The following is a 14,441-nucleotide window of genomic DNA, read 5'->3' on the forward strand; positions in this document are numbered from 1 at the left end:
TAGGGATGAGCACGAGTCAAGCTAAAATTCGACTCGACTCGAATTCAAGTCGAGTTTTGAGTCAAGTCAAGGGTAATATCCTCGAGTCGAATTCCGAGCCGATTCAGTTTCTTTGCGTCGAGTTTCGAGTCCAGTCGAGTTTGATAAATGGCTCGTTCGTTTTAAGTCGTCTTGAAATCATGGCCTGATTACACTGGAAAACGAAAGCCATGAGAAATGTAAGCTAAACAGTAATATGGAATACTTTTAGTGTTGCTCACGAGATGGGACACTACTTGCATCTCGTCTCGTCTCGATAACGAGACCACAAGAGATTTTTTTATAACAAGCTCAGCTTGGCTCGGCTCAACTGAGAAGATGGCTCGAGCTGGCTCGGCTTGGTAGGGGTGAGCCATTTGCTCCGTTCGGCTCAATGAGCCGAGGGCTCTAACCGAGTCGGGTGTGCTGTTGGCTCGACTTACTTCTCGGTTCTGGTCGATAATGAATGAGCTGTGAGCCGAGCTGCTCGAGTCGTTGACAATTCTAAACCCGGGCCAAGCAGTTTTGAAGATACAGTATTTGGCCAGTGCCCTAAAACTTTTAACAGTGTTCGGTTCGAGCCCGAATACTCGACCTAGACCCTCAACCCAAATTCAGAAGCTCGTGAACAATGTCTTTGACTCCTAGACTTCACGACTACCGAGGTTGGCAATCAACTATCTTTTTAGTATTCAAATACAAACCGCCTACCTTGCTTTTTATATACAGTGTTATTATAATTAATAATAATAATAATAATAATAATAATAGCGGTAGTAATAGTAGTACGGAAAATTGAAGTCATAATTTTTTTCACATTTTTAAAGTTTCGGACCTAAAAGTAACGCGTTACTTTCGAAGTAAAGTAACAGTTACTTTTGGGGGGCAAGTAACGCGTTACATTTTAAGAGAAAGTAAAGTAACTTGTAACGCGTTACATTTTTACAAGTAACTTACCCAACACTGCCCAAGAATAACAAGTAAAATCATTCCTGTGCTTAACTGTAAATCTTGAAATGTAACGCAGTGATAACATTCTATCCTGCCATATTGCATATCTCAATCACTGACACACGTCCTACATTTCTCGAAATCATCGAAATGATCAGGATGTTTTTTTTTTTTTAATAAGCTGCTTGTTTACATTTCAATGTCTAAGTGAATTTTCCTGTAGTTATTCTTAAACCAAACCACTTGACGTATTGTCTTGAGGGCCTGAGCCGCTCGAACGCCATCTGTCAGCGAATGGCTGAACTATGTCAGTGGAGCGACGAGCACGTGGTCAGTGCGCTGCGTCGCCCTGTCATTAACCGGAGCATCAGCTTTCTAGACCCAGTGGCCGTCACGTCTTTCATTCACGTGACTCCCCAGCTGACCTCACGACACTGGGAAGCACCCGCTGGGAATCGAACCCAGGACCACGTGGACATGAGTCGAACGCTGTAACCACTGGTTTACGGTGTCCCATGTAATTATTCTTACTCTTCTATATTCTTTCCGTAACATATCGTAGAAGAAACTCCTAGCGCAGAAAGGATATGTTAAATACATACTGTTGACACATACTCTACTTGTAAAAAGATCAAATCTAGAACGATTCTTTACGATTATCCGTAAGTTCAGTGGCGTATTCAGAATTTTGTTTCGGGGACGGAGGCTGTGCACAACACGTGAATAAGTACTTCTATATTTCCGTTTGGGTGTCGACAAATTTTAATGAAGTTCATTTTTCTTCCTTTAGTATTTGTATAATGACACTTTCAGGTGTGAGGAATGAAAACATTGAGTGAGAGTGGGGATCGGCAGAAATAACTGAAAGGTAAGATAATACCTAAATTATCAAGAAGGAAATGCGCGGGAGAGAGGTATAAAATTCGATGGCGGCACATTTTAGAAAAATAGGTAATGTATCGTATAAAATTAAATACAAATCCCGCGATAAGGAAAAGAAATGTAAGTCATTTAAAGAAAAATGCAAAATTTGAATGAAATAATCAAAGAATAAAACAGTTATGAACAATAGAAGGATGTTAATATTATTACATTATATTAAATTGCATAAAACATCTTGTTCTTACATAATTGTTTACAACTAATTTAATAACGTTACATTTTTTTAAAAAAAAATAGTGCCTTGTGAACAGTATGGTGATTAGGGCCTATATTAACAGGGGCGTAAATAATGACTCCGCATTGCGTGGGCCTCAAGCAATCAGGGGGCCCCAAATCGTGATGTGGGACGTAGAGAATGGGGCCCCACTCCACATTATCTGCGGGAGGGCCCCAAGCCTTTAGTTACGCCACTGTATATTAAGATACATACTTCCTTAGTTTTGGTGTTACTGATGACGGCCGACTTGAATCACAACTAACAACGGTCGAAAGTATGATAGGAGAAACGAAAGAAAGTAACAACTAAGAAAAAGGAACAGAAGAGTAGAATGGACGAAAGAAAGAAAAAAAGAACGCAGTTCTTATGGAACGAAATGTGACAAAGAGCATAAGAAAATGAAAAGTCAATGAAATTCTTAGAAATAGTAAGAAGAATTAGTGTTGTACGTGACATGCAAAAAAAAAACATTACAAATTTACTTCTGGGGAGGGATGGGGGCTTGAGCCTGATAGACCGTCCTAAATACGCTACTGCGTAATTTTACTAGTGTAAGTATTTACGCAGATATTTTTTCCGAAATATTTTGAGAGGTATAAATAACTTTGGGCAGGAGTTGATGGGTGATGAGTCCTATTAATATAATGTAAGATAAATAGCAGCGATTTTTTTTTATTATTGTCTTTTTTTTCCTATAACCCGTTAGGCACTGTTTAAATACATAATGTTTATGTATTTCATTTAACTTCGTGTCAAGTTTTAATAAGATGTGATTGTTCTTTTGTCAAATAGGGATCACATTCTCAGCGTGTCCACAATGCGTTGTCGAGGAAGGCCTACAGTTGGTTGCATCGTCACAAGGTAAAGGCCTTCTACGCCGTGACTGAAGACAGCAATTTTGAGACCGGTGCTCAGGCATTGATGCAGTTGTCAGGACTTGGAAAACTCCGTCCAAATATGCTTCTCATGGGATTTAAGGGAGAGTGGAGCACCTGCGATAGAGAAGAATTGAGGGAGTACTTCAACGTTATTCAGTAAGTGTTCATATTATTAATTATGATGCTCGAAAGCAGCGGTTCCCAACCTTTTTTGCACCATCGGACTGACGAGATACGACTGAACGCCCAAGAATCGCGACACACTTACTTGATTTTTATTAATATATATATATATAAAATAATGAAAGTGACTCTGTTTGTGACTTAATAAATCTTGAACTACTTGACCGATCGCGATCAAATTTTCAACATAGATGAGGTTCGGGCCTAGGATGCTTTTTATTTCTTCTCTTCGACGGTACAACCTAGCGGGGGGGGGGGGGGAGATACATAAAACTGATCGAAAATAACCGATGTTAGTATCGAATTCATAGCTTTCGGGGTCGCTGAGATGAACAGTGACACTTCTGATGCCGTTTAAATCCAAATTCAGCCTTTTATGTTCAAAATGAAACTTTTTCTCCCCGTGCGAAGAACGGGTATTCTCTACGAATAATATAAATTATAGTAATGAAAAATTATAAGCTTCTGTGAAGCAGTGACTTTGTAGTACTGAACATTGTTTCTACCGCTGGAGGCATCGACTGGTGTAAACTGTCTCAAAATTGATTTAACTAATTATTAAGTGCTTCGCGATTTTTAAATTCTAAAATTTCGCGACAGATCTATGGGGCTCCGCGACACACCGGTTGGGAACTAGTACTCTAAAGAACTTCAGTTTCTTACAGTAATAGCTAACTAATGATTATGTCAGAGCATAGATAAAGATTAGCATTTTTGCTGTGCAATTAGGAGCTCCTTGGCTTCAATCCGACATTGCAAATCCTGACAAGTTACCTTACGTCTTTTTCCTCATTCTCACTCGGCGAATCTTGGCATAGCACTTATTAAATATAGTTTCTTACGGGTTTCCAATTGTTAGTATTATCAGAAATCTTCAGAAATTTCCTTTAGAAAAAAAATAAAGTAATTAACGGAATGATATTTCTAAACAGTGGCGAAAACCGAGTTGTATTTTAAAGAACATTGTGAGTGCTTTTTGGGTCAAAAGATCCAATATATTTCAATGAAAAATTTTCTTGTAGGCCTTACATCTGGAGAACTACATATACTGTAGCCAAACTAAAACTATCATTTAACTGAGTATAATGTGCTTATTCCGTAAAAAATACGAATACTCGATTTAGGAACCATTCAAAAACTTTGTGGCCCTTGGTTCAAAAACTAATTCTTGGCCAAGATCTATTGATCCATTTTTTTGGGATCATTCCTAAACCTGTTGTTTAACATGAAAATAGGAAGCTAAAATGAATTTGTAAATTTTATTTACTTATTTATTTTTAATAAACCGCAATACAAAATGAGTACAACGTATTAATATTACTGAGAGTGAGATCAGTTGCTTGACTTTTATTTTCGACAGTAGGCATGGGCAGCTGGTTTGAAGCATTGGGTTAATGATTGTAAGACCTATCTATCGTGGGTTCGAATCCCATGAAGGCATCCAGTAGTGTATGCAAGGGAACTTCGGGTTTTCCCCCTTCTCCTTAAACAAGGTATTATAGAAAAATAAACATTTATTGTATTAAGATATACAGGGTGTTTCAAAACAACACCCACAACGTTTGGGAGGTGATTCCTGACACCAAGATAAGACAAAAATTATAGACCAGCCTGGGTCCACAAATGCTTCCTTTCTGAGTTATAGGCTGCCGAAAACATGAAAAAATGAACATTAAAAGTACATAGATCCAAAACTATGGGATCTACCGTAGTCGTGTCAAGATTTCAGTTAGGAGCTTCTGCTCTATCCAAATATCCAAGTTTCATAATCCTACGGTACTTCCGCAACCATTTTTATAGTAGTAGTTGGTGAGTACTTCAAATTATATGTCCATAACCGAACTACATCTATAAAAAATTGTTGCGTGAGTACCTTAAGATTCTGAAACATGTATTTTTTGGATAGAAGTGAAGTCTTGACCCAACTACGGTATGTCCCATGGTTTTAGACCTGTGGATCTTTTAAAGATCATTTTTTCGCGTTTTCGGCAGCCTATAACTCTGAAAGGATGCATTTGTGCACCAATGTTGGTATATTATCTTGGTGTTAGGAATCACCTCCCAAACGTTGTCGATGTTGTTTTAAAACACCTTGTATAAAGGGTCTTGAATTGAATATTAGTTCGTATATAATGTTTTATGGATACTACGTGGCTTACTACATTTTTAATATTCTTCATTGTCTTTTTTAAGATGTGCAATAATTTTTAAAAAAATCGAGGTAAACTTAATGAAGAGCCTTAAACAGATATTTTCCTAATTTGCTACACGTGGGCCAATATCGAATGTTCTATGCTTTATTGAGAATCAAAGTCGAAACCACATACCTAGGTATAAAAGAAAAATCAATTTGTAATTTGACGTTCCCCAGTCATGTTGTTAAAGCTGAAGGAAGATGGATGATTAGTGAAAGTAAATGCTTGTAAATATATATATATATATATATATATATATATATATATATATATATATATATATATATATATATATATATATATATATATATATATATATATATATATATATATAAAATAAAAAAGGTAGAATGAGAATGTAGGAGAACTGAGAAAATCCATGTACACGATGTTGTCCACTACAAACTACCTTAGCGTGGGATAAAATCTGGGACTCGAGCACTAGAAGTAAACGCTTGAGCAATGGGCCGCTGTACTCCCAGAAACCATACATATGCGTACTTGTCATCAGCAACATGGAGAACACTACTTAAAAGCCTTAGTTATGTAATACAAAGGGTGCCTCAAAAAGAACGCCGGATTTGAAACTACTACAAATCGAATTTATTTATTTGAAAGAAGCAAGCAAACCAGATCCTTATCTTCAGGAGATGTTGAGGCTTAAACATGAAACACAATATCGAGCATACCCCCTTCCCCCTCCCCCGTATTAGCCCTACACGCGATCGCTCGGTCGATGAAATTAACCATCACCCTCTCACGCATTTAACGGACTCACGCACAGAAACAACATTTGCCTCACTCCGCCCACTTTGACAGCGTCCAGGGCTTTTGATGCCTACTGTTGAACCGGTTTTCTCGAATTTCTAGATCAACCTACGAACAGTGAACTCATATGGTGGATTATTGTGTCCAAGAATCGTACTGAGTTTCTGAACAGTTTCCGCAAAACTTTCACCATTCTTGTAGTGAGTTTTAACAATTACTGTATTTTACGGACTATAAGGCGCATCTTAATTTTTAAGCAGTTTTTTTTTAAAATACCGTAACATTTTTTTATTATTAGATTGCAAAAAAAAAATCCTAGTTTATAAAATCCGCGGAACTCATTTGTCGCATCAGTGCACTTCTGCTGCCAGTTGAATCCAATGTTTGCTTGGGGTTCCTGGTTCGATCCATAACCATACGCCGTGTGGACTTTGTGGTGGACAAACACCGTGCTTGTGGGTTTCCTCAATATTCTCCCGTTTCCTCCCACTTTCTTCATTCCACCATTTCACTCATCTCTCATCATCACCGTCTCCTTTAGCCGAACCGGCATAACTGTGAGACGTAAAACTTAAAGATTTCATTTCTTTTTTTAAAAAAAAATCCAATGTTGCTAGATAGAGATAGGTTTCCCGCGGTATCGAATATATGACCATTTTTAAGACTGGCGGGAATTTTAAATCAAACGCTGGACATTTTTATATGAATTTCAAATATAAGACTCACCTGAATTTTGGTGGCAATTTTTCGAATAAAAAAGCGCGTTTTATAGTCCGTAAAATACGGTAACACTCGCTGTTCCGTATGTAGCTTTCCATGACGATACTCCACAAACACTGACCTGAAAAACAAGAGCACAGTATGAAAACGTAACCTCAATGATTACTGGCAACAACAATAAATAAAAATATCCGGCTTTTCAAATCCGACGTTCTTTATTGAGACCCTTTATTTTACAGAACTAATTATTGTGTATATTAAATATGTTCACGTTTGTCGCTGTTTTAAAGATCTGCAAATGAAACGGCGTTTTTATTGTGCTAAGGAGAGAATCTCAGCTTTTAATCTGGTTACATGTTAACTTGAGTGATCATCTTAAAATTTCGTTTTCAGCAATGCTCTGGACAGGTACTTGGCTGTGGGTATTCTTAGAATACAAGAAGGCCTCGACTACTCGAATGTAATCGAAGATGACGACATGGTTCCTATAACAACACTAGACAGCAAAGATGCAGAAGATAAGCTAAGGAGGAATCAATCGGCTGGACAATTGTCACAAGGTACTACTTCTATATTAACAATCTGTTTGTTTATTTATTTATTTTAAATATAAATTATATCCACCAACCCTCTCTATTATTTCTTTGTTTGTATTATATTTCAGATAATAGTTTTAACGTTTTATTTTTCTTATTTTTTTCATTTTGGGATGAAATATTTACGTGTTATTGCTTTGGGACAATAATCCTTGTAAATTTTTGCTGTTTTAAAAAGGATCATTATTTTCTTAACTATACAGGGTGTTACATATATCACAATATTTTGGTAACAGATTTCTCACATCAAAATAAGAAAAAAAAAGTTCATATGAACTTGTGCTCAAATGTGGATAGTTTCGGAGTTATAGGGTGAAACGTGAAATGAGTGAACTTTAAAAGTTCATAGCTTCACTACTATGGGATCAATCGTAGTTTAATCAAGACATCACTGAAGAACTGGTATGTGAACTATCCAGATATCCATGTTTAAGAATGCACACCAATTTTTAGAGAGATAGATGGACAGTGATCAAGTATTCCCAAAGAGCCTCTCTAAAAATAATTGTACAAATACAGGGTGTCTATCGGTTACGAAAGTCACGAATGTCACGAAAAAGTCACGAAATCAGAAAACGGTCATGAAAGTCACGAAAAAGTCACGAAATTTATCTTTTGGGTCGCGATTTTTTTAAACGGTACAAATGTAACTACAGATCGGAAAAATTCGTTCTATAAAACGTCAAAATTCACCACCAAAAATGTCTATGGTCGGCTTTAGACGCTACCAAATCGCAAGCAAAGTACGTTTCTATCTCATGGATGAAATTCGGCCTAATTCGCACCCAAATTTGCTATTGAAAATATTAGGAAATTTTATGATTTGGTGAAGAAAAGGTCACGAAAAAGTCATGAAATTTCATTTTGGAATTTTAGTAGACACCCTGAAATACCGGAGGTTTTAAAAGATGGATATTGGGATAGTTCCTCAGTGATGTCTTGACCCGACTACGATTGGTCCTATAGTAGTGGTACTATAAACTTTCAAAGTTCACTTCTTGCACGTTTTCGTCACCCTATAACGCTGAAACTATCCACATTTAAACATAGGTCCATATGAACTTTTTTTCTTATTTTGATGTGACGAATCTGTTCACAAAATATCGACACACATTTTTGTAACACCCTGTAGTGTAAACAAAATTATTTTGTTTTCACGTCTTTTATTTATATAATAAAACTTGTACAGTGTGTGAACACTTCTATGTTGGAATAATTAAATTCTAATTTTAATTTCGAAAATGATTTACTTCGTAGTGCACTATTTTTAATAAATAAATTAAATTTTAATAAGATCTATTATTGTTCAGCCTTTCCTGTAATACATTTTTCCACTTTGAATTCTTAATTTTTTATTAAACATATTTCAAACCGCACAGATCATTTCGATTATAATTCTTCTTTGCAATACTAATTCTAATTTTTGTAATAATAATAATAATAATAAAAACAAATCAAAATCAAGTTTCTTGATTTTCTTTACAATATCTAAAGAACATATATATATATATAAGTTTAAGAAAGTATTCGCATGATATACACATGTTATTGCAATTAAATATCTTTATTTTAACCTTAAAATTTCGCCAAGTTTTCAGGGTTTCAGTGGATGGATTTAGGCTTTTGTAAGATATGTAATTATCATTTTGGTGTACAGTTTCCATGTCCGCACTGCATTTTGAAAGTAGTAAGTAAACATGCATGAGTCCATTATCATCATTAAGTAGTTCTTCTCATTTTAATATTGCAAATGATTCTATTAAAAAGTCCTCGAAAAGTCAGGGAATTTTAAGTATGGATTTTTACTTCTTTCACCTTTTGCCGTACCCGGCTGTTTGGTAGGCGATATTTTATAAATACATTAGTTTATTTTGTGTATCTACCTACACACACACACTATACACACTATATATATATATATATATATATATATATATATATATATATATATATATATAGAGAGAGAGAGAGAGAGAGAGAGAGAGATAATAATAATAATAATAATAATAAAATAATCAGTAGATGAGGAACACCTGATAGGGAAAAATATATAGTTGCTTTCTTACGTTATATATAGACCTGGAAATTTATAAATCGTGGCCTGGAAAACTTGCAAAAGTCGGGGAATTCGTGTCCGCTAAATAAGTACTAATCCTGAGTTTCAAATATCATGTATCATTATCGTCATTAATAATATGGCATAGTTCACAAGGCGCTTGTCGCGAATTCAGAATTTCGTGCAAAGTGATTCCACGCTAATTTCTCCATCCGGGTGGTGTAAGAATTTCTTAATGACCATCCAATGGTTCAGGCACGTAGCCAAGGAGTGGGTCAGGGGAGTCCGGACCTGGTTACATGAACCAATATATGTTGCCAGTAAAATAGTTTGGAATGATCGAGCCGCAGGTGTGATAACCATAATATTTCGTCACGGACTCCCCCTCTCTATTACGAAATCCTGGCTACGTGGCCTGAGTGGTTACGTTTTCTCTTCCAAAGCTCCCTATATATATATATATATAGTTTTTAATAAGTTTTTATTATACCGGGTGGCGCACGAAAATTTGGCCCCTTCGAGTACACATACCTAACATTGTTTCTGGGGTTTTCACCTTTTCCTAAGTCTCAAGCGAGACACACTTATTGAATACTTACTGAACATGTGCGATTACCGGTTCTTCGTACCCAAATTTATACATGGAACAATTTGTTTATAATAATAATAATAATAATAATAATAATAATAATAATAATATAAAGAAATGCATATATTCATGTACGAAAATTTAAACCAAAAACACATGGAACAGAAAACCCGTAGCATCAGCTTGATGACGCTTGGTTGAACAGAACCTATAAACCATTGAATCAGTCAAAGAAGAACATCTTTGGTGACATCAAAATGTCTGACTGTTACAAAGGGATATACATCTCTTTCTCTCTAGTATTTTTTTTCTTGTTTACACTTTAGAAGAGCCGTTCACAGCTTGAAAGCTAAGTGTTTATATTAAGTACTCTCAGTACATTATCGTAAGTGCCTTTCGTGTTAATTTTTTTATATTTAAAATCAAGATGACGCAGCTTAATTTGTAAAGCAAACTAGAAGATATTTACGTATTAATAGATTTTCGATGATCGGCTGCAAAATTATTTTCGAGTCGTTTAGCTAGAAATGAAATAAGGCAGAAATTCTCAACCTGTTCCACTGTATTATTTAATAATATGACTATAAGTCCTACGTAGCACCAACAGCAGCTCACGTACCACAGGTTGAGAAATCTTGAATTAAGGGATAAATTTTTAGATGTGCAATAAGAACATGTCCTAAACTCTACAGTAAATACCTTATGGAGAGTATTTTTAGATACTGATACTTTGAATAAGGTAATTTACTCTATACAATGAATAGAGTTTAGAACTTACCTTAAGCTGGACGAGGTTTCAATCCATTCGAGCTAAGAGGCTCAGATAAGGTTGCAGTCTTAAGCACTGAAAATTCAACAATTGCATACAATATAAACTAATCACTGACTTTAGTAAATGTGTGTTTTCGTAGTATTACTAAAATACTTCTACAGTATATGCTGACGCCCTTAATCTTGAATGTCACGCTGACAGAATGTAGAGAAGAAAGCAGAATATTAAAGAGTGAGAGATCTGGTTATGTTCTGTTAGCCATTTTTAATGTAATGATTAATTTCGGAGTAAAGTTTCGAACGAAGATAGAAACTACTCTGAATGAGGGAACATGGCTCGCAGAAACGCAGCAGAAAAATTGAGAAATAACAGCTGGAGAGAAATCTTGAACTCTACTGTCTGTCCTGGGATACTAATTATTTACTTATTAATACGAGAGGTCTTTGTGTTATATCAGTAGCTCTATTTTCTTCTGTACCTATCTTATAAACCAATGGTTCCCAACCTGAGGCACGCATCTGAAAAATAAACAGTTGCAAGTCACAGATGGCATGAGCTCCATCCCTACCATTCATTACCAAGTTCATACACCGATCGTTCATAAAACATTAATTTAGTTTTATTATTATTATTATTATTATTATTATTATTATTATTATTATTATTATTATTATTATTATTATTATTATTATTATTAGATATTGTTACGTCTATTGCATATAGAGAATATAAAGACGCATCGGATAGTACGTTTAATGATGTATGCTTAAATGAATATTTTTGTCTCCTAAATCAGAGATTAATTTCTAACAACAACAACAACAAAAAAAAATAGTAACAATTTTATTACAGAAAATCAATATATAAAAAAGGAGAAAATGAACAAGTATTATGCTTAATTGTTATCAAATTGATTGTCCGAATTGAACATATATTAGTTTCATTTAATAAATTTGAGCACATTGAAGTAACAAAATACTTGCCCAAAATTACTGGTAACCTAAGTTCCAAATATAAGAAAAAAGTAAAGTGAATTTACATACCGAAATCTTTCTTTTAATGTTCAATATTCCCACATTAAGGTTGGTTTAAAGGGACAAGTTTTGCCGATAGATGTCACTACATTCTTCGTCTCTCTCTCTCTCATGTATTTTTTACCTTTCACAAAAATGCACGATTTCTCTTATAAATTTCAACTTAGAGACTTCCAATTTTTAGAGAAGGAACTTCATAACCTATCGAAGGCAACAATCCGTGCCGATTTTTTATTTAGAATTTTCTTCATTGTTGAAATGGATATCCAAACCTTTAATACTATAACTATTTCAACAATGAATAAAGTTCTAAATAAAAAAAATCGGCAGGGATTGTTGTCTTCAATAGGTTATGAAGTTTCTTCTGTAAAAATTTGAAGTCTCTAGGTCGAAATTTGTATGAGAAATCGTGAATTTTCATGAAAGGTAAAAAAATACATGAGAAATATACCAAGACTGTAGTGACATCTATCGGCAAAGCTTGTCCCTTTACACCAACCTTAATAGGTCAAAATGTCCTTTCCTGAATTATAATTTCCACGTAAAATATACTCCAAATATATTCGTTTTCACGTTTCACACACATTATATAAATTTCACTGGTTAAATTCACTAGGGGATACCATAGTATAGTGGTTAGAGCGTTGGACTCTCGTCCACGTGGTCACGGGTTCGATTTTCGGCGTCGTGAGACAAGCTGAGGAGTCAGGTGTATGAAAAACGTGACGGCCACGCCAGTTAGTGACAAGACGACGCAGCGCGATTACCACGTGCTCGTCGTTAGGCTGGTCATAGTTCACCCGGTCGCTGACAGATGGCGTTGGAGCGGCTCAGGCCCTCAAGATGGGCAGTTACTCCAAGTGATTGATGTGCCCCTTTGACAATATAATGTTGTAGCTACGTTCTAATTGCTTTATGGGGCCGCGGTGGCTCAGTGGTAGAGCGTTCACCTCTGGTGCTTGGGGTCCCGGGTTCGATCCCAGCCCCCGCCAAGTGAACTTTGTGGTGGACAAACACCGTGTGCATGGGTTTCCTCCCACTTTCTTCATTCCACCATTTCATTCATTACTCATCATCAGCTCCTTTAGCCTAACCGGCATAAACGTGGGACGTAAAACTCAGATTTCATTTCATTTTCATTTCTAATTGCTTTATGAAAAATTTGATGTAGCAGCTGACCTTCGCATTACAAATAAAGAGCAGATGTGGGACACACCTCCAAAAAAATTCCTTAGAGGGAAGCACCTTCTGTACATTTAGCTGAAAGTCAAAGATAACTGTTGACGTCTATCCACAATAACAACTGATGGTGTGAATACATGTCTTTGCATCAAAATGACTTTTTTTTTCAAACAAACAAATAAATAAATCACGTACATTATATGGGTAAACGTTGAAGACTTATATGAGAGTAGGGATAGACCGCGTAGCCTAAATGTTGAAGTAGAAAATGAAGTAGGCGAGGATGATAAAGGATTTAGTATTCTCCGGGATGAGTTTGAAAAGGCTATATCCGAGATTAGGAATGGAAAGGCAACCAGAATAGATAACATACCAATCGAATTCATTAAAAATATAGGAGACAAGGGAAAGAAAGAATTGTTGCGACTATGCAATGAAATATATGAAACAGGAGAATGGCCAAAAGACTTTCTGAAAACGATCATGATACCGATGGCTAAGAAATCCGATCTTCCTATTAGTCTCATATCTCATGCAGCTAAAATTCTGCTCCGAATACTGAACAGAAGGTTATATGGAAGAACAAATAAAGATGTTGAGGAGGAGCAATTCGGGTTCAGAAGAGACAAGGACACAAGAGATGCTATTGGATTATTAAGCCAATAAAGGCAGAATACCTATGATGATGATGATGATGATGATGATATGGGTAAATACTAAATAACAGGATCCTTCCACTTCTTCATTCCAACATTTCAGGTTCATTACCATTACCGTTTCCTATAGTCTGGGAATATAATCATAAGACGTCATAGTGTGACCAGATTCATTAGGCATATTGTAAACAGCAGTCGTTTAAGACTCTTTAGGTTGGTCACCAGGTCTAGATCTAGCCACTTATACCCTTGTACATCGTTTGAAACTATTCAGGTTGGTCACAAGGTCTAAATCCAGCCAACTATGCCCTTGTATATCTTGGCGAAATATTTTTGCTGAAGTAAAGTTAATGTACCTGGTAAACTGTTGATTCCTTTTCTTATCTAGTTGTATATTTATACTTTAAGCTTTAACAATATGTTGCTGGAAATATTTCTTTACTTCCTTGCAACCTTTTATCGTTTTATATTTGATTGTTATCGCACACGTAATTTAGAAATCAAAATCAGTATAATTGTAAAATTGAAAAAGATACTAAACTGAACTGTGTGGTGATTTCTTCTTGCTCCCCGCTCAGACTCCACTCGCCAACCCAAAACAGCTACTTTGGTCTTCCGTTGGAGTTACCTTGGTGAGTCACAACTCCAAACAACAACCAATCTTTAGGTGTTTATTTTGATGTT

The 14,441-nt window shown here is 35.7% G+C and overlaps 1 protein-coding gene across 5 annotated transcripts in view; it reads left to right on the plus strand.

Moving 5' to 3' along the window:
- The window catches only part of LOC145666337 (bumetanide-sensitive sodium-(potassium)-chloride cotransporter-like), a 373,540-nt gene that overhangs the window by 331,076 nt on the left and 28,023 nt on the right, over positions 1–14,441 (plus strand). For 4 of the 5 annotated variants that reach the window (XM_081733455.1, XM_081733454.1, XM_081733457.1 and 1 more), the window contains 3 exons: positions 2,921–3,162; positions 7,266–7,432; positions 14,336–14,389. In XM_081733455.1, the coding sequence (XP_081589581.1) occupies positions 2,921–3,162; positions 7,266–7,432; positions 14,336–14,389 (463 nt within the window). The remainder of the gene's footprint in view (positions 1–2,920; positions 3,163–7,265; positions 7,433–14,335; positions 14,390–14,441) is intronic. The other variant, XM_081733456.1, reaches the window with a different exon arrangement.

The sequence above is a fragment of the Thermobia domestica genome, chromosome 12, assembly GCF_964235325.1.
Source record: "Thermobia domestica chromosome 12, izTheDome1.hap1.1, whole genome shotgun sequence".
Taxonomy (NCBI): Eukaryota; Metazoa; Arthropoda; class Insecta; order Zygentoma; family Lepismatidae; genus Thermobia; species Thermobia domestica.